The sequence below is a fragment of the Manacus candei genome, unplaced genomic scaffold, assembly GCF_025592945.1.
Source record: "Manacus candei isolate 608988 ecotype Guabito, Panama unplaced genomic scaffold, ASM2559294v1 h1tg000023l, whole genome shotgun sequence".
NCBI lineage: Eukaryota > Metazoa > Chordata > Aves > Passeriformes > Pipridae > Manacus > Manacus candei.
The window spans coordinates 19,060,865-19,083,839 of NW_026138071.1; the positions used below are offsets into that span (position 1 = coordinate 19,060,865).

General features: G+C 42.7%; 2 protein-coding genes across 9 annotated transcripts in view; one reads left to right on the forward strand and one right to left on the reverse strand.

Annotated features, from left to right (window-relative positions):
* CDK15 (cyclin dependent kinase 15) overlaps positions 1–15,731 on the reverse strand; it is a 40,427-nt gene extending 24,696 nt beyond the window's left edge. Inside the window, exons 1-9 of the mRNA XM_051787138.1 lie at positions 15,418–15,731; positions 14,380–14,529; positions 14,140–14,237; positions 13,495–13,574; positions 9,954–10,048; positions 9,100–9,162; positions 6,968–7,091; positions 6,306–6,426; positions 453–546 (exon numbers count right to left, since the gene is read on the reverse strand). Coding sequence (XP_051643098.1) covers positions 453–546; positions 6,306–6,426; positions 6,968–7,091; positions 9,100–9,162; positions 9,954–10,048; positions 13,495–13,574; positions 14,140–14,237; positions 14,380–14,529; positions 15,418–15,537 — 945 coding nt within the window. The 5' untranslated portion in view covers positions 15,538–15,731. The remainder of the gene's footprint in view (positions 1–452; positions 547–6,305; positions 6,427–6,967; positions 7,092–9,099; positions 9,163–9,953; positions 10,049–13,494; positions 13,575–14,139; positions 14,238–14,379; positions 14,530–15,417) is intronic.
* The window catches only part of ALS2 (alsin Rho guanine nucleotide exchange factor ALS2), a 223,082-nt gene that overhangs the window by 164,454 nt on the left and 35,653 nt on the right, over positions 1–22,975 (forward strand). For 3 of the 8 annotated variants that reach the window (XR_007904470.1, XM_051787047.1, XM_051787051.1), the window contains 2 exons: positions 437–562; positions 22,441–22,530. Coding sequence is in view for 7 of the 8 variants with exons in the window: in XM_051787047.1 (XP_051643007.1) it covers positions 22,511–22,530 (20 nt within the window). In the remaining variant the exon portion in view is untranslated. The other 5 variants (XM_051787046.1, XM_051787048.1, XM_051787049.1 and 2 more) reach the window with 5 other exon arrangements.

Sequence of the window (22,975 nt, forward strand, 5' to 3'; positions counted from 1 at the left end):
AACTGGATGATACAAAATGTTCCAAGGTAAAATGAAGAAGGATCTCTGACAAACCTCAGGGCCTTGCCATTTTCAAGGTAGTTTAAGAGCAGTATTAGAGCTCCTTTGTGAGAATATGGTGTGCTGTATCCTAGAGTAAGTAAAGGATTTAACAAGAAGCAACAGAATTTGCAGTACCTGCATACCTTTTATGCCTCTTTCAATTTGATGTCACTTTAATTGGCTTTAAATTTTTGATAAGATGACAAACATCAAAGGGAAATCGTTTGATTTACACTTGTGTCTGTAAGAAAGTTGCCAAATATAAAATGGGTTACAAAGTCTGCTATAACTTGGTACATTAAACCAAATTATTTCTGCTATTCACAGGACCTATGCTTAGGACTTCAAAATTAAGTAGGCTGGAACAACAGATTCTTTGTCTCTCCCATTTCAGGGTATATTTTACTCACCGTCCAGATCTTCTCCAGCTGTTCACGAGTACCAGAAGTTCCTGCAAATATTGGCTGACCGTGGATCATTTCAACAAATATACAGCCTGCACTCCTGCAAGAAATCCAAGGTATTAACTCATTCACATACATGACATACGTAATGTGATTGTTGGGATGGGCAGGGACAAAAGTAGAGACATAATTGTGGGACTGGAAATTTAGAAATTCTGATTTGTACATGCAGAAATCCTGATATAAGCTGTAAATTCTATATATATATTGCAGCTGAAGTCTGAAAAGTACCAGTCTGATGTGTCAGTATTGTATATCCACCTCATGACATCTAGAGAGAGTGTGTGTGAAGCAAGAGGGGATGTGGGGTGTCTGTATATATGTATATAAGTAGAGGCTTCAGCGTAGACTAATATATCTCTGTAGTATGGTGGTGGGCAGGATCTAGCACTATAAAAATGCCTACTGATTGTGGAAAGTCAGGAAGGTTTCCTTTGGGAAGGGCCATCTTGAACATCCCCGATCTTGCACCACGTTCTAGGCACTTGCAACTGGCTGTTGTTGCAAGTTGTATGTAGTATCATTAACCTCATCCTAGTCCAACAGATTGAATCACTTGAATTGAAAAGCTCACAAGTCAAAAAGGACCAGAGCATTCACATCCTTCCAGGATTTTAGAAAAAAACAAAGCAGTCAAAGTTCCGTACAAGTCTGTTCCTATCTCCTTTTTCTTATCAACACCACCCACAAAAAAAACCCAATTCACCTTTCACCAGCACGACAATACAGGTGATATCCTTGGAAAAGAAACCCGCTAAGCACCATCTTTTTTTCCATTACAGAACAACTTGTTTCAAGTCTCTGTCAATTAATCCTGTTACAAATCATCTTAAAAAATGGGCGTGGCAGAAGCCTGTGGAATATGAGGTTGCTTCCCATGAAAAAAGGGTGCAACATCCGAGTGCTAACAGTTGGAAAGATAAACAGGGAACTACTACACACTACATTGGCTTGAAGGATATAATAGATGCAGAAAGAACCCAGAGGCACTAACTACTAGATTGATTTTTCCTTCAGAAGCAATTAGCTCTTCCTTGGAAAACTGAAAGCAAGATATCATAGCATAAAGAACCTTGCGATAACACCAACTTAAGTGTTCTTATTTTTACGTCATCCCCTGCACTGCACTTGTGCCAAAGCAAACCAGTCACCTTAAAAAACACCCAACACCTGCAAAAATGCTTAATTTTACTAAGGTGCATTAGTCCTCACAGCAGTAATGATGAGATAGTTGTAGACAGTCAGGTAGACTGACCTGTTTGCAGCTATTCCCATCTCTTATTGTATGAGGTATAAAACTCCCCTCATTTACTTTTTAGTCATTTTCCTCAAAACGTTTTCTAGATTTTCTGTCTTTTCACTAAGCCCCATCACAGCTTTTCAGGTTTCAGTGTCAGTCTTTGGTTATAGCATATTTGAGTCCTTTAAGTTCAAGTGTTGAAACCCTTGATTTGTCTTACAAGCTCTGAGAGTAATATTTTCACTTGCTGAGCAATAACTGGTAATCTCTTCTGGTCATCTGTACTCATGTGTTACTCCTTCCCCCTTGTTTTTGCAATACTGTAGTTGCTTTTCCCACCTGGCTGTGGTCAGTTGAAACCCTGACATGTAACTCATCTGTGGTATTCATTTTGGTCATACTTGCACACCAAGTGATGCCAAGCCTGTTTGCAGATCCATATCTAATGCTATTTCTACAAACATCTCTGCTGCACTTTCCCTTAGCTTCCTGTATCCTAACCTTGGCAAGCGTTGTGAGATGAGCTCCTTGCTTTTCTAATATGCTCTTACAGACTCCAGGCATCATGAAACTTAACCCACAGCTGTTGCAACATAGATTTCTTTTGTGTTTCATTGCACTACCACATCACTAGACATTATTTTGGAGCCCACAGATGAATTCTACTGAGACCAGTGTCATACCAACCCTCTGTTTTCACAGCTGACGTACATGCCCAAATGGCTCACCCTATTTTGCAACCACAGGGGCTACTGTAATCTGCTGATTGCATTGCACAAGTTTATCTGTGTATGGTCAAAACAATTCAGGTACACTTGATTTGGAGGGAGAAGAGAATCAGCTCTATGTGGTTTTGAAGCAAGTGATCCTGATGTTCACCCACAGTTTGCATTCTGATATCCCAGCTAGAAAGGGCCATTAGACTGGCAAAAGCAGGAACTTTTTTTCCTAGGTGCAGCCAGCATTTGCTAAGAATTGTTCATGAGTAAAGAGTTCACTAATAGGCAAGCTGTCAGTTTGAGGAGAGAACAACTTGTGGGTTGCTACAAATGTAGCTTCTGGCAGAGCTCTCTTTTGTATTCCTGGTTTATTCCCATTGGCTCTGGAAGACTGTAAATCTCAGTGTCTCTAATAAAGACAAAACTATCAGAGCAACCACAACTGCTGGAAAGGAGTTCTTTGTTTCCTGTAGCGAGATTCAGTTGACCATCTGCCTTTAATACCTGCTTGATATTGATTCAGCAGTGACAAGTATGGCTTTCTACCTCTGTTTCCAGATTAAATATGTTTTTCTTTACAAAAAAAGGCCAGAAGTAGTTAGAACAACTAACTTATGGGTACCTCCCTCTTCTCCTAGGTGTTTTTGTCTACCTGATAAAGCAGGACTTTGGTAACTAGTACTAGTCATCATATTAGAGTTGCAATAGAGGCCTTGACTTTCCTTACTGCTCTAACAGCATTATGAGGACCCTTTTGTTAATGACAATGATTCAAATGCATTTACTTTTAAATATTTCTAAATATTTAAACTTGGCGTTGCTTCATTTTCCCCCTTTTCCTCCTTACCCCTCTGATATTAATTTCTAGGGTCCCCTTAGCCCTTCCAGTCTATAAGTTTCTTAGAGGGTCTCAGTCCCATAAAGCTGCCTTGGGAAGAGATAGGGCAGAGAGAAGGATCTTTTGGGAAGAGGTCTAGACATGATGTTTTAACATGTGCTAGATATGCACATGAATCAAAACAGTGACAGCTAAAGTAACAGGAGAGGTTATAGGGATATTCAGGAAGTAAAAGCAGATCTGGTTCATATAGCACCGTTGTATCTGTCTGCAATTCCTGGGGTAGGAGTGAACACTGCACTTAGACCTCAGCCTGCAGTGGTGCATCACACAGTGGTGAGACATTTTCATAAGGATGAAGATCTAGGATATCTCTGAGGCATCCCAGAGTTCCCTCTCCATGTTTGGTTTGGTTTGTTCTTGGGGTTTTTTTTGGCATTAGGAGATGGCAATTTTGTATTTAACCAGAAATATATCCATTCTCTTGTTCCTCACCAAGCATGGTCTGTATAGTGGAGCCCTTAGCCTATGTCTCCCAGTTTGGCATAGAAGGGCAATGTGAACCAGTCTGAGGAGAAGGCTGTAGTGGGCCCGGCAGATCCACGTTAAATGACTGCATGTCAGCTCCTATTCTGCATGAATCTACCTGGGAAGATCCCTGTGATTTTTTTTTCTTTTTTTTTTTTTTAATGGAATATTAGACAAGGAAAGCCTGAACGAAAAGAAGACATGTCTCAAGGCACTCGTGATGTTAGCAGCCACTAGTGTGGCACATGCCTAAAGCACTTGGTGTTTTCTAAAAAAAGAAAAAGAAAGTCCTTCTGATATACAGTGTAATCTCCCTGAAATCCCTTAATTGAATCTTCTAAAGTCCTGAAGATATAGTGAGGGAGAAAGAGAGAGAAAAAAAGATACAGAGAGATTAAAGCAGCTTTTCTGGTTAGTCCAAGAGTGACTGAGTCTCCTTCTATATCTCTCTCTTCATCTATTCAAGGCCTCATTCACTTCCCATGTGCCTCCCACTGACAGTATTGCTGCTCAAGCACACTATGCATGAATTGCCATAATGTTTTATTTTGTTATAATTGGTTTCTTTAAACCAGGGCTTTGACACCCACAGTCTCATGCCATTACCAAGGGCATTCTGACCTGCCTTCATGTAAATTGCAGCATCCAAAAGACATAGGGTTTTTTTTCCTTTCTCCTCAACAGACAAGTAACATCTGTGTGAATTCACATTATTTCCTAATAGACAAAAATTGAACTTAAATGCAGTGTACATCAAGATAATAAATGACTCTTGTTAGAGGAAGTTCCTGAATAGAGCTCTATTCTCTCAGCGTGACATCTTTCTTTAGGGCAAATACTCTGAATGTTGTTATTATAAGGAGGCATTATAACAAAGGTGCCCATAGTGTGAATGTAGTTCAGTGGGACAGAGAGCACTGTGCTGTTAAGGCTGGTCAGAGAGCTGGATGGGAACTTGTATACCACTCCCTTGTTGCTGTTCATTACACTAGAGTGGAGTTATGCAGTGGGGATGTTGGTTTTGCACAGGCAGAAATGACACACTTTCTGTGCATAGCCAGCTTTGGACAGTGGTCAGCTTTCAGGGAAAAAAACCAACAGGCTTATGTCTGATACAAAGCCTTCAATCTGCTAGGCAGGCATCTTCCTCAAACTCTGCAGACATTTCTGGGACACTGTCTGGAGGGAAAGATAACAGGTAGTGGGGGAGAAAAGACAGGACTCTTTAGACTGGCTTGGCAGCTGGAAGCCATTAGAATTTAGCAGGGTTTTCCTCCTCGGAGATATCTTTAAGCAATTAAATTAGCAGCAGGCCTAGGGAAGTAAACAACCTAAAAAGTCCCATTTCCCTGGACTACTCTCCAGACTTAGGCCATTGGAGTGTCTGATAAGCTCAGAGCTCTGGAAGGAGATACAGCCTGGGAAGAGCTGGGGCTTTGCTGTTTGTAAACTTAGCCAGCTCTCTTCTTGCACATTCTTCAGCCTGCTGCACTCCCACCCTTTCCCAGCTTTTGACTTTGCACAGCAGTTAAGAAAAGTCCTGGTGGGACAGATACAGACAGAAGATTATTTGGTCTGAAGAAAGGGTGAAGCAGCAACACAATCTACAGATGTAAAATTGCCTGGAATAAGGAAGGTCTCCTGCAACTTCATGAGCTGCATGCTGTCCATGAGTAAGTCAGGACTGTGTTTCTGGAAGTGGGCTTGGGCTGGTGCAGAAGTGAGCCAGAAGGCAGATGAACCCTAGAGCCCAGCTACACATGCAGACCAGCCCAAAAGGCCCAGTGGGGCCTCTGTGAAGCCCTCATGTTCTCTTGCTTTCTGCCTGCTCTCAGAGATTCCTCTCCCTTCAGCTCTGCTATCGTGCAACTTGTTTCCTGTGATTCCCAACCACAGTAAGATTTTGGGGTAGAGTTCATAAGGTAACAGACACAGTCCTGCTCCCATGTGAAATGCAGACTGCATCTGAGACATTTTCTTTGAGAAGAAGGACAATGTATCACAGAAATAATGAAAATCTCAGACACCTTTCTATCTCCAGATGCATCGAGAAACCCTTTAATGCCACATTTTGCTACCAAGGCCAAAGTAATTGATGGTGCAGTTGTGGGTCCATTTTTTCTTCACAAAGCTATTGCTGTAGAGAGCTATTACTAACTCAACTGGCTGCATTAAGCAAAGGTGTTCTGTTGCAAGACCTGAAAATGCTTCATACATGTTACCGAACGAGATGTACATCTCTCATGAATATTATCAGATGAGGTTTATATCAATCCATAGCTGAGATGTAGTGACATCATTCCCAAAAATTTCTGTAAATCCAGCAGTACAAAACTCCCCACTGCTCACACATTTTCTGCTCACAGGTGTTAATTCCTCTACTTACAACTGTACCTACTGTAACTTTGGTTGACTTAATTCAGATAAAGATGATTTTTCCCAGGGGCCCCAGATGCTTGGAAATTGGTCAGTACCAAATATCTATATCAGAAGAATAATCTGTAGCTCCAAGCAACACATCAGGAGGACGGTACCAGAGTGTCACCACTTCAGAGGAGTATGTCTGTCTGGGGATGGACTGGGCACGAGCAAGGCCTGCAAAAAAACCCAAACAAAAAACTGCTGTGTTAGGACAGTTCTTCTACCTGTACAGTGCATAGATGACAATAATTGGAAACAGGACATTATCTTGGGTCTTTAAACACAAATAATCCCAAGCAATTGACAAAGAAAGTGTGTCTGGAATATACCTCTGGGGCAGATCAGATCAAGCAATATGCTGGTTTTTTCAGGGCTTTATAATTTGTGACTGCAGCAGCCATCACAAAACAATGCCAAGAAAGCCTTTTGGTTCAGCCTGTTGCTGTGGACTCTACACATTACATTGTTTTCTGAACAGAGAGGGCTTGGTTCTCTTGAACCAGTTTTACGTGGTTTTGCTCTGACTTAAATGAGGTTAATCCCTGCACCTCTCAGTATAAATACAAGAAAGGCTGGACTGACCACAGAAATAGTTTCCTAAAGTTCAGTTGAAGGTTATGCTTCTATGCCTTAATTGGCTGTGGATACAGATCTATATGCATGCTAACGCTTTGGTCTGAGCAGATACATTAGCAGTATCCAAACTGTGACTCACCAAAGTCGGCTAATTTAAGCTCACCCAGGCAACTGATGAGCAAGTTCTGGGGTTTCAGATCCCGGTGAAGAATGTGTTGTTGGTGGATGTAAGCCAGGCCGCGCAAAAGCTGGAACATGAAGAGCTGGAAAAAGCCAACAAAGAACTGAAATGATTTGGTGTGACTTTGCATTGATATATTAACTCTGAACTTTAGGAGAACCCTGGAACAAAGCAGAGACAAAGCAAGTAAGAAACCAGTAAAAATCTCCAAAAGGAGTAGAGCTGGCTGAGGAGGAGAAAACTGTGGTGGGTTATGACAGCCCTACAGCTTTCTGAGGTTTTCAGGGTGGAATATTTGGCCGGGAGGGCAGTTTTACAGTCCCTAAATGCACATTTTGGATATTTAACTTCTTTTTAGAAATGGACTATTGATTGCAAGAGCAAGGTCTGCTTGTCAAAACACAGACCCAGCTTTCAGAACAGCAGCTGTGCTTATTTCAGGGTTCAAGACAAAGACACACACCCAAACAAGACTAAGGCTTAAGGAGCTGAAGCTCTGTCCCTTTGAGTGAGATGGCACCAGCTGAGGGAGCTCTGTGGCTGCTGTACGTGCTGCCAGTGGAGCAGGGGACTGACTGACCTGTCAATGGGAACAGTTGGCTCCAAGCTGGCAGAAAGCATCAGGACCTGCTTTAGACAGATACAGCAAATAAGACATGATGACTGAATGAATCAAGCAAGAAAGCAGAAAAATCAGCAAGAAATTAAGGCAGGAAATAAATATCTAACTCCCACCATCATGGCAATGTAAATAAGCCTGGGGTAAAGCAAGTTGGTCTGAAGCAAGGTGTGAAGTTGGACAGTGGATAGAAGCAAAACACAGCAAAAGTAATTAGACTTCACCAGAGAAAAAATATTTTTTCACCAGAAGTTTAATCTGAAGAGGAGGAAAAACAGTGACACCCATAGGTCATTTTTGTACCAGAAAGGTGTCCCTGTAACATTCTGCACACTTGCATCATATTCCATAGGAATCACTCAGAATGAAAACAAACAATGTTTGCCAGCAAAAATGAAGCAAGCTAGATGACCCTCCTGAAGGAGCAGTAAATAGTTCTGCAGTTGGGTTCCTGCTGACAATGAGGATTCCGGACAGGAAAGCAGAGCAGCTGGCCAGTGTTTGCTCACAGAAATGCCAGTGAGTGCATATTACAGCCATGTGCTCCATGTGCTTTACGAGCCTGTCTGGTAGCAGAACCCTCGAGATCTGTGCCAAAACTCCAACACTGCATCTTTGACGTATCTGAGCTTTAAGGATGTTTAAAATCTGAGGCCTCAAGAAATTTTATTAAAATTGGTGTTGCTTAACAACTATCTGGAAAAAGATGTGAACAAGGTGGCAACATTTGAAGATGACAGAAGTATTTAGATTAGTTGTGATAAGAAGTGACAGTGAGGAACTTCAGAGAGATCTGACAAAGCCAGATGAATAGGCAGTTTGATAAGACACAAAGTTATTGTTGACAGCTGTAAGATAAATTAACTGAAGCCGCTCAGGAAAAGGACCCAGGCATTCAGTGAGGACATCTGCCTGAAACCTTAAGCCAATGTGCAGGAACAATCCTGAAAGTTAATTAAATGTGAAGATGCATAGAAAGGAGAGTAGGAGACTATTATAACATCAATCTATAAAGTAATGGTACATCTTTGGCTGTGTTCAAATCCAGTCAACTAATCCCAAAAGCTATAGTAGAAACAAAAGGGATTTAAAAGACTGCAAATATGAAAATAGTTCCAGATGAGAAGAGAGTGAGATTTGAGAGTTTTTAATTAGAGAGATGAATAACGTGTTGTAACGATAACAGGATACAAATTTGTACGGAGGCAGATTTCCTTGCCACAAGATGTCATTGTGCACAAAAGCTGAATGTTTGCTTGCAGGCTCAGAAAATGGGAAGATGGGCTAACTGAATAAAGGCTTGGAAGCTGAGAGGGAGGTTGTTACATCTTTATCAAAGTCATCTTTTCTCCAAAGTTTTTGTCATATATGTAAAAATATATATAATAGTAAGCAATTTACAGGGAACATACATAGTGGAAAATAACACTTCCTCACGCTTCAAGGAATACTAGTCTTCTAAGGAACTTACCATAACATTGCATGAATGGAGTCCTCCAGGATGCTGGCCCATGTACTGTGCTAGATCTGTGTGCTAAATAAAGGAGGAGAACTTAAGGCAAAGCTACTGGTGTAAAATGCTTCTACCAACAACGCCTCTTCTGTAAATGGAAAAAATTGCAACCACTACAGAGGTGTTTCTTTCACCTTGGTGAGCATGTGATCTGGTGCAGCACACAAGGATGTGCTTAAGTGCTGGGTCAAATGAGGGACCTGGCTGATCTGTTATCTCACCCCAGCAGTTTAGGACCTGAAGCTGCTAGTTAACAGAAGTCATACTTGTCCTAGAATTAATCATAAAACTGCAGTAAGAAGACATAGCTTCTGTATTTTCTTTATAATTTGGTTGATAGCTATCAGCAAAAGCAACAGAAGTAGCAAGACTCATGTGGAGAATTTTATTGGCATCCTGCTCTCCTCACGAGAGCAACCCACAGCTTGGTCATAGTGACCACTGGGGTCAGTGCCAAGTCTGACCCCAGCTGGGATGTGAGCTCATATCATTATTTCCTATCCTTGCTGTGGCTCAAGAACAGTACTTTTATTGTGTTGGCAAGGCAGAAACGAAGGTAAATAGTGTCTGCCACCCCAGTGAGCACAACACGTGGAATCATTTTTGCATACAGCTGTCGTACATACAGAAAGAAAAGAGTAAGTCTGTGTGGCTTGAAGGCAGGACATCAAGAAGGAAAATCAATCATTGCACTAAAGGATTACAACTGGTTTCTTTGTAGATGTCTCATAATGCAGTAAATTCATTATGCAGCCGCTTCCCAATACTTCCCAGTACGAGCTCCACAGGAAGCGAGAAAAACATCAACTCACCATGTACTCAAGGACAAATGTTAGTGTCTCCTTGGTCTGGATAATGTCATGAAGCAGTACAATGTTGGCATGTTTCAAACCCTTGAGAAGAGAAGCTGGGAAAACACAAAAGGACGATCAACTTAACCACTGCTGCTGGAAGTGGAAGGACATAGTGCAGAGAACAAGGCAGTGAAAGTAGAAAACTGGGGAGTAATAGTCCAGACTCAGAAGTTCTGTAAGAAGTGGCAGATACTGAGTCTGAAGGAGGATGGAACAGGTCCTTAGAGAAGCAAGCATCAGTGCTCCAGGCTTGGCAGGAACCCATCCTTCTCTCAGAGGTGGGATCTTGCCTCTGTTAGAAATAGCAGTTCACAGTTCCCAGCTGTCATAAGCTGAGGAGAAGTAATTTCTTCAAGGTAAATGCTGAGAGGCAGGAGCTGGAAGCTCCCAGAGCCAGAATGCAGCAGCCCCCAGCCTGTCACTGAGCTTCTCCCATCCACCTCCTGGCATGTGCCCCCAGCAGGGCCCTTAGGAGAGAATTTGGGGAGAAGCTGGGTTTCTACCAGTTTCCAGCTTCACAATAACAGGGTGTAAAAATCTGCCAAAAGAAATCACTGTATATGTAAGCTGAATTCTGAGTTTTAGTTCTGTGCATATTGGTTACTGTTTCTGATTTAAAACTCTAAGAACAGAGATTATGAAATTTCTGAGTGAATAGTAACTTGTTTGTATTTATACAATTTGGCACAGTTTTTTCTTTCAGTTTAATTGTCTAAAGGCATTATTGCAACTGTATGTCCCTGGTCTTGAGGTCCTGACATGCCTCTGCCAAGTCTCAGCACATCTAGGGTGTGGTGATGGAGGGGGCAGCACATGGAAGAGTCTCTGCCTCTGTATTGTTCACAGAGCACTGACTTGTGCTAAGACAAAAGCTACAGTCTTCTGAGCCTTTCAGACATGCCTTAGGTTTGTCATGGTAGAGCAGGCTCCAGCCAGCACACTCATGAAAGCAGCTCAGCAAAGTCTCAAAGATAGTCTTTATGGGGGGAAGAGCATGCACAGCTTCATCATTTGCTACCTTAGGTGTGGGACAATAGTTCCAGTAGCTCTGTACAGAAGAGGGATGTGGAGAAGAAGTGGAGCTGGGTTTGCTTTTCCTGTAGATTCCTGGCACTATTGAAGAACCCCACCCAGCTGTGCACAGACAGTAAACACAAACTGTACAGACAGAAGCCCCAAAGCTCAACAAAAACAAGTGCCCCTGACTCCAGATTTTAATTCAACTTCTGACATGGCAGAATAGCCTCAGAGCTGTCCCAGACTCACCTTTTCCTGCTGATTAAAACCAAATTAGTTTACTGTCAGACCACACAGTCCTACAAATTTCATTCAGATAAGGCCTGGGCTTACAATCTTGTTTCTGCTGAATTAGCTGAAGCACACAATACAGAGCTTGGGCCCGACGTGGGAGACAGAATGAGTTTTGCTCACAAAAAGCCGCTTTTTTGTTTTTCAAATGATCTGAAAAAGATATTTGAATATTTTCATGCTGGCAAAGCAAATTTATACTGGATTAGCACTTTGCCTTTTGTGACCATAACAATTTCACCTGGTTCTAAAAGCCCTACTGCCAGAGATAAACTGTATGACAGCTGTGGCCCAAGCCTTGTGTCAGTACTGAGACTACTGAGCAATCAAGGATAGCTAATTCAGCACAACTACTGGAAAGAGCACAGATTGCAAATTAAGTCTCACACAGGGCTTAGTGCTGCTGCAGCTAAACTGCCCCTACTACTCATGCTAGTCCATTTAGCTGCCCCCAGTACATGCACCTAATTGCCTATTAACCTAGTAAAGATACTATGGACAGGGCCCATCAGCTGCAGAAAGGGTCTGCTAACGTGGCTCTGTGATACCTCAAAAATCTCATATGACCAGAACTATTGCTCCAGAGGAGCAGTACAGAGGGTCCACAGTAACAGAGAATTCAGGCCTCTGGGAACTGCTCTTCACTTGGTTGCTTCTACAACCCCCTGCTGGGGTGTCAGGTGCTACTGCCTGAACTGAGCTTCAAGCATTTTGTCTCTGTGGGGCTTCCCGGGGTGAAGTGTCTCTTTGTCAGGGGAGCGCATTCCTCCGGGGGAGCAGAGAATGCGCCGCGTCAATAAATCTTGTGCTTTGTTTTTGCTGCTGACTTACATTGTAAATTTGAGGTGTCAGATGCTGCGAAGCTCAGCAGTACACAAAAGACCTATTTAAAGTGGACCCTTCGTAGGATCACCCTTGTTTTCTCCCATAATGAATGAAGTTGAGACTCTCAGCCTGTCCAGTAGAGCATGTTAAAGGGCTGCTGATCTTTAGTGCATCATTAGTTCAATGCAGATAAAGCTTTCAGGGCTTATTTTACTGGTGGGCTACAAGTGTAAACTCAAGCAAAAGCACCACAGCAAATGACTGTACAGGAAACTGTAACACAAGCCATTCTGTAAATAGGCATATTTAGATATCTCTCTGCTCTCACCCAGAGTTGGACTAAGCATTTTGTAAACCTTCTTGTCTCAATTACACTGTTATAAACCTGGAGTGGATTCAGTGACCTCTCGTTATTCTGAGTTGACTTGTATGAGAGCCCTGTGCTAGGGCTGCTCTGTGAAAGCTGGCACATCTGGTCCCTCACTTTCCATCCCCGTGGTGACAACATCAACCCTAGTTTTGAACTGCAGTAAGAAAAAAACCCCAAAATATGTGTGGCCTCTTACATTGATAGCTTTCACTAATAGCAGACAACAGGCCAGCACAAAGGTTGCATATTTCTGTGTAAGGAAGAATCTAGATTATGATCCTCTTGGGATTGCACAGCAGATGAAAATAGAAGCCTTTGTGAACTTGGTCTGCAGGGACATGTAAATACATTCAGCCAAAATCAAGCACTTAAGCAAAAGCACTTCTTTCTCAAAGAAATTGAGCAAGTTGCAGACATTTTGCCCAGTGCTCTACAAAGTCAACTGATAAAAAGAATTTCTCACTGGGCTGAAATGATAGATATTATTAAATACCAGTTTTATTGAAAGTATTTCTCTTCAGGCTGGAATCTGTGGTGCTCTAGGTATCAGCCAGGAAAGTGGCACAGCTGTGATAACAGCAAGCAGAGATTCTGATGCAAAGGGCACTGCCAGTCCACAACTGCCCAACGTAAAAGCAGCAAAACCTTTGTAGTTTCTAGTGGAAGTGAGAAAGCAACTACAAAGCAGGTGGCAGGCAGGGTAAGAGGGCCCTTACACTGCTAGGAAGGACATGATCTGGCTGCAGCTGGCACTTTCCTTATCACAAGCATGGATGCATCTGTCACAAGGGCATATACCAGAGGTTCCTCCTCTGTCCATCACATGCCTACCCTGCCCAGCACGAAGACCTCCTCCATGAAAAGGAAAACCAAGAGGTTTGGGAGAAGGACAGCTGGCACACCCAGTAGGCAAGAAAGGACCGAGAAAGGCATCACGCGGAGCCTTTTCAGGTTAAAACAAATGCTCTTCAAGGATGATGTTCCTTAATGTCTTACCTTCTCGAATGGCTGTAAAGGGCACTCCCTCCTCTGTCTCCAGCCTGATCACTTTCAATGCCACCAACTGGCCGTTGATCCTGTCAGGTCACAGTGGAAGGTCACTCGAAGCACCTCAGTGCTTGGCATGACAGCATTAACAGTCTCCTGGGGTGCTCCACACTTACCCTAGCAAAACTTCCAGGGCTCAGGCACCCACCCAGACCAAGCTCAGAAAGGAATTACAAACCTCCTCTGTCTTGTCTCCATGAGCAGCAAGCTGGGAGCCAGCCCACCTGGCTAGAGTAGTGACTGGGTATTGCTAGACCATGGCTTTGAGCAGTGTTCCCACACTGCCCTCTCACAGCTTTCCTGTCCTGTGTGATGGCAGCATGGCCTCACCCCCAATTTTTCCATCATGCAGAGATCCCTCACATCAAGGAAAACCTTCGCTCCCTCCCTGGTTCAGCCAGACAATTTCATGACACCCTGCTGTGGACCAAAGTGTCTTCATGGAGCCTCCATGGTTGTAGTAGAGGAGTTCCTCGAAAAATTGGGGTGGGGCTTTGCAAATATCCTGGTTAAAGGCAAAGCTGGACCTTTGATTTGCCTTTATCTTATATAAGAGCTGTTTTCACCAGGCAGTGAGAAGGCAAAAATGCTCACCTGCTGATCCCCTTGTACACAGTTGCACAGGATCCTTCACATAGCTTCTCTAGATGTACATAGGATGTGGCAGCTCCAAATGGGATGCCTTGTCTCTGCTTCATGAAGAAATTGTTTTAGATTGCTGGGTAGAACAAGAAGCTACTAGCATGTCATTCAGCAATTAAATACTGATTCATGGCTGGAATAATCATAGGATGAAATATCTCCTGTCTGGCTCTGTGGATGCTGCATACTCACCCATTTGAACCTCTCCACAGCATCCTGCTCCTGGGAAGGGTCAGTGTAACTCCAAGGCCTCTGTGTCCTGCACCTCCAACTCTGGAGGGTGTGGAGCTGCGGGGACTGCAGTGAGGATAGAAAAAGGGATTCTCTGGTTACATCTGACAGCTGGCATAAGAAAAGATGACAAACTAGGTCATTGGCAAACCACCATTTTACACGTGATTCTTTTTTTTCTCCTTGACTGCACTGGCTTTGAGCATTTCACATAATTTTCATCTCTGTCTCCACCAGTCATAGATCTCCAGTACTGTTTATCAGCTCCATCTGTAAGAGGAGCAACTGTCTGTGTACTCCTGTGTTGGTAAATTGAAGCACTCACTCAGAACACACAAATTTAACTGCAGAGGGGGCTTCTACTGGTATAATTCTAAATGTGTGTTATTCCCCCTTACCCTTGATTTATTAATCTCTAGATAACAAGCTGTTAGGGCAGGAACTAAAAACCAAGTGCAGGAGTGAAATTTCAGGAAGTTTACATTTAGGCATTCTTCTCCTCCTTAACCCCCTTGCCCCCTTCCTCACCATTGTATAATTTACAGAGCCTGTTAATTTGGCCCACACAGCATAGCAGTGCCATACCCTACACAACTATAAAAAAGGTAGTAATGAATGGCAGGCAGGCTGCAAGCTCCTCCTGAGCAGCTACACTGAATGGGTGTCTGCATTAAAATTTGACTCATATACAACACAGGATTTGTAATCTATGGCATGCTGCCTCCTCTAGAACTGTAGGTTGTTGGCTCCCTCCCTGTTTTACAATCCCTCATTGGCACAGAGCTCACTGGAGTGCAATCTGCTTTCCCTGTTCACCACATCAAAGGCATTTATTGTCATCTGAGGTATGGATTCTTTCAGTAGCTTCACAAGCCTGAAGCTGCAAAATTTGATGCTATCTGGTTAGAAGCAAATGTGACTATTCTGCACTCCCACAAGTGGAAGAACCCAGGCTTAACCTATCTCAAGGCAGAAGTATCATGGTGTGATGTTAAATACCTCTGCTCTAGTCGCTGCTTCCGTGTGCTGAAGGCCTTGGATGTGTTGGGAGCCCCTTCTTTCTGAACAGCAGCTGCAGCATCCTGGTCTGACAGCACTTACACACAGTGTGTCTCCCATGTTGTCCTGTTTCAATTAAAATGTATCTCTTTTTTCTCCTTTGCTCCTCCTCATCCCTCTGTGTCTGTAATAACAGTTCATGTGACCCGCATGAGGTCTCTGCCTCAAGTAGTCTTGTGATTTCTGCAGTTTTCCTTTGAAAGTCCAAATTCACCACTGGAGTAACTCCATTGATTTCAGCCTTCCAAAAACAGCCAACGTTTTTTCATACATGAAGCTGAAGAATTAAGCAGTAAAAACAAACTTTCTGCTTGTACATATTTCTTTCAGTTAAGCAGCTCTCAGTGTAATATGTTGGACAATGAAGTGATAGGTCTCATACAGGAATAGACCTTGACTTCCCTCCAGGCCTATAGCAGTTCTATAGCAGCCTGTTCTAGGCTTCAGGGCTTAGCCCCTGGGCTCTAAGTTGAGCTCTCTGAGAAGTGTGGCTGAGCTGTGCTTTCTGCAGGAGCTGCACAGTGACTGTCCTTGCTTTGGCATTTACGTCAGCATGGGGACCTGTCTGCCCCCATTGTCTAGGGGGTGCCATGAGCTGACAGAAAATAGTCTTGTCCACATGTCAAAATAGCCAGAGTAAACTGATTAATCCAGCCCAAAATAGGTTTCATCAATTATGTACTGAGCAAGGAACACAGAGTGGACTTACCCTGGATGTGGACAGACAAAAGTCCCTTTCTTTCAGTCCCCCATGAATAGGACTCACTGAGCAGCTTCCTAGGACTAGCACCCAACCCACACAGAGAAAATGCTGACAAGGGTGAGGAAGTAGGTGTTATAATGTGGTATTCTTATGGTGATCCCTTAGATCCTTCAGTTTTCGTTAGAATGCATCATGTGAAATCTTCCCTTTGCTTCACTGTTTTGATGTCTAAGAATAACACTCTTTCCCTGGACAAAAGGATTTTTTAAAGCAAAAATGTCCTGGGAAGGCAGGAGCAATTTCTGTGTCTCGTTGCAGCCAAATCGTCAGCCTTTGCATGGCTAGAAGAACATACCTGGAAGGCTTGGTCGCTTTCATATAATGTTCTTTTACCCTCCCCAGTTAACCATAATTTGCTAAATAGCTATCATCATGGACTTTGGTCTTCTCTTTATTTTCCACATATTCTTTGAGCCATCAGAATACAGCAGAATTTGGATGTGCTGTCCAGGCATGAGAAAGATTGTCTAGATGCAACATAATCAGTAACAAACGGGTTGTGCAAGCATTGTTTGTACATCTGCACAAAGGCTCTTATTCTGAAAACCATTTTTTTTGTTAGGACCAAATAATACTTGCATTTTAATAGAATGGAGAGATAAATCCACAAAAACCAGACAATATAAAATATTCATATTAACTAATATGAAGATTATAAATTTTAATCTTGGGTAGATTTTGTGCTAGGGAAGAGAGGGGAAATACTCTGTTATGAAGTCATCCAACTTTTGCCAGTTAGCAAGAGCTGATAAATGAAGAAAGCACGGTAATAGCTGGTGTCTGTGGTTATTGAAAAAAATATGAAGTAATCATTCCAGTTAGTGGACAAAACACTCTAACAGAAATGTTTAATAGCTATACCTGTCTTCGGAATCATGATTTTTACATGAAGTCTTCAGGCAACGTAAGAAATAGTCTACTGAGAGCTGATATGACATTTAAAGTACGTTTTACAAAACTTGTTTGAGTAGAAACACGTGTGTACTGTGCATGTACCCATATAGGTGTGTGTATATATATATATATATATATATATATATATATAGTGTGTATACCCATACAGGTGTCTGTATATATAGTGTATGAATATACCCATATATATATATACACACATACATAGTGTGTATATACCCATATAGGTGTATATATAGTGTTTTATATATCCACACAGGTGTATATATTTATATAGTGTGTATATACGCATATAGGTGTGTTTACCTCTATGTATGTTAACCGTATTCTATGAAATTTATGCAAGTAGAAAAACATCCATAGCTGTGTTTGCAATTTGTACAAACCGATGTGCTGACACACCTATTCAGATCGGGTTTGTCCCGAGGGGAGGCTGCAGATCGGCCCCTCGGGAAGCTGCGGTGCCCTCGGTTACAGCAGTAGCTGAGCGGGGGGGGGTTTGCGGAGCCGTTCCCGCTCCTGACCCGCCACCCGCGGGGGCCGTTCCGAGCTCTCCGTTTGCGCCTCGAGCTCCCCGGGACACGCACCCACGTGTCGCTCCCGTCTCTGCCTCTTTTGTCCCGGGCGGGGACCCGTCGGCGCGCGTGCCGGCTCTGGCTCCGCCCCCCGCGCGCCCCGCGCCCCCGCGTGAGTCAGCTGAGCGCGAGGGGCGGCGCGAGAGCGGGGCTGGGACGGCATCTGTGAGGGGGCACCGCGGGGACAGCCGGGCCGGGAGGGGCGGCACAGGTGAGGGGATACCGAGGGGACAGCCGGGCCGGGAGGGGCGGCATCTGTGAGGGGTACCGCGGGGACAGCCGGGCCGGGAGGGGCGGCACAGGTGAGGGGACACTGCGGGACAGCCGGGCCGGGAGGGGCGGCACAGGTGAGGGGATACCGAGGGGACAGCCGGGCCGGGAGGGGCGGCACAAGTGAGGGGATACTGCGGGACAGCCGGGCCGGGAGGGGCGGCACAGGTGAGCGGGGACTGCGGAGCCGGGAGGGGCGGCACGGGTGAGGGGGGACCGCGGGCACAGCGGGAGAGCCGAGCCGGGGGCCGGGCTGTCCACAGCGCCCTGCGCTGCCCGCGCCTCCCCCGGCGGAGCGGCGGGACGGGAGCGGTGTGTGCGGGGCGGGGGGCGAGAGACGGGCCCAGCGGGGTCAGACTGGGCTGTCCGGCTGCCACCGCGCTCTGGGGCTGGGACAGCACGCTGAGATGTGGGATCTGAAAGGTCTCCTCCCTCTTGCTGCGAAGAGACCTCTTAAGTGTAAATAGCGTGCTCTTCATCGCTGTTTCGTTTAAAACTCCTCTCCCTTTGCGTGGCGTGGTCGCTCAGGAGTAAACGCAGTTTCAGCTTTTGGAGTGTATTGAGGGACAGTCCCAGTGTGGCTGCAGTATCGTGTACAGGTGGCGTAGCTCGCTGTCACTATCACAGACCTCCTCTCCCAGAACCAAGATGTTGGTGAGGCACTGGGGAGCAGCTGGACTGGTCGTAGATGATCGGTGATTAATCACTGCTGCTGTAGGGCAGCAGTTTACAAAAACTACCTATACCTGGAATCTTCCAGTTTCTGCAGAGTGAACTGTCTTCAGAAGGGGAAGCATCTGACAATGTGCTAAATTAGGGTGTAATTTCAAAAGGAAAAGTGGCAGAAGGACGTTCAGAAATTTTTTAGTCTCTTATGAGTTTGGTAAATTTTAAATTACTAATTGCATGCTGTAGCAGATAACTTTCAGCTGTGTACTTTTAGCTGATACCAGGCCCTTTCTTTGTTGTCCTTGATTTTTTTTTTATCTTTTTTTACTGCTTCCTTTACTGTTGTATTTTGTTTGCTGCCATCCTGCACTCACTGGAACTGGCATTAAAAGCTTTGAGCCCTCATCTGAAGGGATCGCTACTGTCTTTCAGTAGCAAGTTGTTTTGTTTTGTTCTGAGCAGATCTTAATCACACAATGTTAAAAGCAGCGGTTGTACCTGGTTAGTGCTGACCAAAACACAAGGGCTTCTTGAACTGGTAACTCATTGTAAGTTAGCAACAATAAATTATGTGTGTAGGCCAGACTAGTGTTGACAATTCTGGTTTGAATGAAGAAGCTTGGAGTAGGTAATTCTGTATAAAAAAAATGCAGTCTTGGTCCCATAGGTTATTGCTACATATGATGCAACAACTTGATTAAAAACATATTTGGCAGTATGTAAGTAAACACGTCTGAAAGCTGTAGAAGTATTTGCAATGTTTATTAACAACAGCAAGTAAATAAGTACATAAAGCTTGTGGGAGTTCTGGTATTTCTGAAAGTCAGGGCCGTAGCAGTTGTTGGTGTTTAGCATTCAGTGTAAGGTTACCTTCATATGTCTGATGCTTATGTAGAAATGGTCAGTGAAGAGCTCTGTCCCGTAGTAATGATGGTAATGTTTGCCTCACGTCATTCCTGACCGTAGCAGTTGTTATGGTGTGGCAGTGTTTGATTTCTGGAGAATTTGCATTAGCCTTCTACTCCGTGAGGGGAAAGTATGACATCAGTGTCATGCCAGTGACCATCTGTCTGTAGCACAAATACATTTCATAATTGGCACTCTTTGGCACTCCTTGCTGTTTTCCTCTTGCACTCTTGAAGCAAAAATTTAGAAAGTAAAATTATGGGCAGAGCAGTGAAGGTGCTGGTTCCACACTGACCTTCCACACCACCAGGGTGCTGTGTTGTGGCTGACTCTTCTCTTCTGCACTTCTATTTCTAATAACAATTCAGGTGATTGTAGTGGAAAAGAAACAATGCATCTGTAATGTTATAATGTGCTATTATATGAATGTGAAAATCAGCAAGGAAAATTACGTGTTTCTACTGGGACTAATAAACTTGCTATTTACAGTTACTTCACTTAGTTTGTAGCTGTGGTGACCTGTATTTTGCATTAGCTGTAAAATGGAAATAATGTTGTGCTGTCCTAGGATTGAATGAAAACTTGCACTGAACTTGCAAGTGATTTTAAAATGCCTTAAAGAAAAAAACCCAGTTGGACTATCATTTTCCCTTATATGCACAAATACTTAGTAATGCAACCTTGAGTGTGTGATCTTTTGTAAATAAAAGAAAATCTATCACCGTCATCATATCACTCTCTTAATTTCTGGTTCACCACTGTTGCAGGTTTCTTACTTAATAATTAGATAAATTGTTTTTCAATTTAACTTTGAAGGGAGATGTTGCAAAACAACTGATCCAGATGCCTGGCTTTAACTTTATTTTGTTACTGTCAGAAGATTTTGTGACAATTACAGTAAATTTTTTTTGCAGTTGAAGCTCAAGAAAAAGAAAACAATTCTTTGAGCCCTTAAAAAAAGTCCATAAATTATAGAAGTCAAGAATTTTAAGCCTCAGTTCCTAGATCTTAAATAACTATGTGCAGTGTAAATCACATAATTGTTGGTACTTTGATGACTCTATCAAAGCTTCCACCTCAGATTCACAGATCCATTGGATATTTTTATGTGAAGCTAAGAGTTCTTCACAGAGGAGAATGCCAGCATTTTCAAGAGAATGAACTGTGGGTTGGGTGGTTTTGAGTAGGCTGAAGAAAACCACAAATGTACTTACTCTGAGCAAGAACACATCACAAAGTTCAGGTTCCAAAAAAGCGCTTCCATTTTCCTTTGATGTTTCATCAACACCTCTGTTACTGAAGCATTGCATGACAGTTTCCTTATATTTGTGAGGCTTCCTCTGTTAATATTTTAAAAGTTAACTTTTACAATTGTAGGTGTTTTTTTTTCTTTTGTAGTTGAGGCAGGAGAGACAGGCACATCTTGAAAGCAGTATCTTTCTGGTGACAAGTGTTTCTGTTCCTAGAAAGTATGTTCTGTGGTTTGTTTTTTTTTGTTTTTTGTTGTTTTTTTTTTTTAAAGCAAGATGCGTATGACTTATCTCAATACTGTTCTATGACATTAATTTGATTTCATATTTTCATGGTTCTTTATCTTCTTGTGGTGTGTTCTGTGCTAACCCCAAAACCCAAATCACTATTTTTAGTGACCTCTGTTTGAAAAACTGTGAGTGTTTGGTGTGCTATGTTGTTCTTTCTGTCTGTAAAAGTCTGCTTGGTAATTCATTATTCAGAGCATTCTAGTGGGAGTATTGGAGGGGTTTTAGTTATTTTAATTATTTATTGACTTAATGATTACTGTTTCCAAGTGTGCATGAGAGTTACAGGTTTGCATATATTGTCTCTTGTAATCCAGACTGGCCATATTCTATTTCTATTTACCGTATGCAAGAGCTTCAGGCTACTCATTCTGTGTCTTTATGGAAGATATATAATCTTAAAAGACTGTCATATTAACAAAATTATTTTCTGATTTTGTCACAGTGGGTATCAGACAGCGACTATAAAAAAACAAAAGGTCTAAAACTTTTATGAAACTTATTAAATATGATTACACACATGCATTAATGTTACTAAAATTTTTAATACTTCATCAGGTAAGGCAGTAGATCCAGGGAAATTACAATTCTTTCAATATTAAAAAAGCCAAACAGCTTGTAAGAAACAAAGATTGTAGCTTTGTTTTATTCCAAGAAAAGTAATACAAAGGCATCTTCATGGAGGTGGAAAGGTTGTGAGGGTGAACTTGCAAAATTCAAAATCTGAAAGAATAAAATCATAACTAGAGCAGTCACTTTTTTCTCTCTGTCTTCTGTAGTCATATCATACCTTCATAGGTACTCTGCTGCCAGTTTGCATGAAGAAATGTTTTAAAGTCTTTCTTGGCTTTCTGCACTGCTCCCTAGACTTTGACAAAACTGCACCTTTAAATGATGATGTGTGCTTTGGTTCAGGAATGAAATCATGAATTCAACTCCTAATCATTTTCTGCTCATGCAAATCTGTTTACCTTAAATTTAGCCAAGCATAGATTTCTGTTTTATTTAGACTGCAAATGGGTCAATTTGATGTTTCTTGAGCGGTATAGTGAGAATTATATAGAGTTTGATGTAAATTTCTGCCATTAAACTAGGTTTTGTTCATTCTGTCCTTACTGTAGACCTGTTGTGAGATGAGTAGGTAGGACAAGTCTGGCTGCTTAGCTTTTGTCTACCAACTCAGTGTGAGTGAACTAAATATAAATACTTCAACCATCCTAGTGTTGTGTAAGTGCTTATTTATTTAACACAAGACTTGAAGCTTTGTGCCGTTGTTGTTGTTGTTGGTTACCGTTATTTGCACTAAATAGCTGGGTTTTATGTTTTCCAGTTTGTGAAAATTATATTGTTACTTTTGAAAGAGGAAGGATTTGGTGGTGATGGAGTGCTGCCACTGACAGATGGACTCACAGGAAAGAAGGTGAGAAGGAGCAGCTCCGTGAAACTCAGAGGCTTCCTGAAAAATGCCAGCTCGGGATCATCCCCGAAAATTAAGTGATATCGGCATACTCTGTATGTAATTTACACTAAAGGGAAGAAGATTAATTTAGCTACAGTTTCAGTTGTGTCTGGAACACTAAACTTATTACAACAGCAACTTAGTTGATTGTTGGAACTTGTGAAGGCGTAGCCATAGGCTAAAACCTTGAAAGTAACGTTTTCAGGTGAACAGTAACTCATATCTGTTACCTGCACCTAGGAATTTTGGTCCTGGGTCAGTAGCCCTGCAGCAGACTGTTCTTTTGTTCCTTGTTTGTTCCACTAAGATACCTGGCAGAGGTCAGCTGTTTTTGTAATAAATCCTGTTGTGTGAATGTCCAAATCTGACTTACGCTGTTTTCTGAAGACTTATTAAATGGATAAAA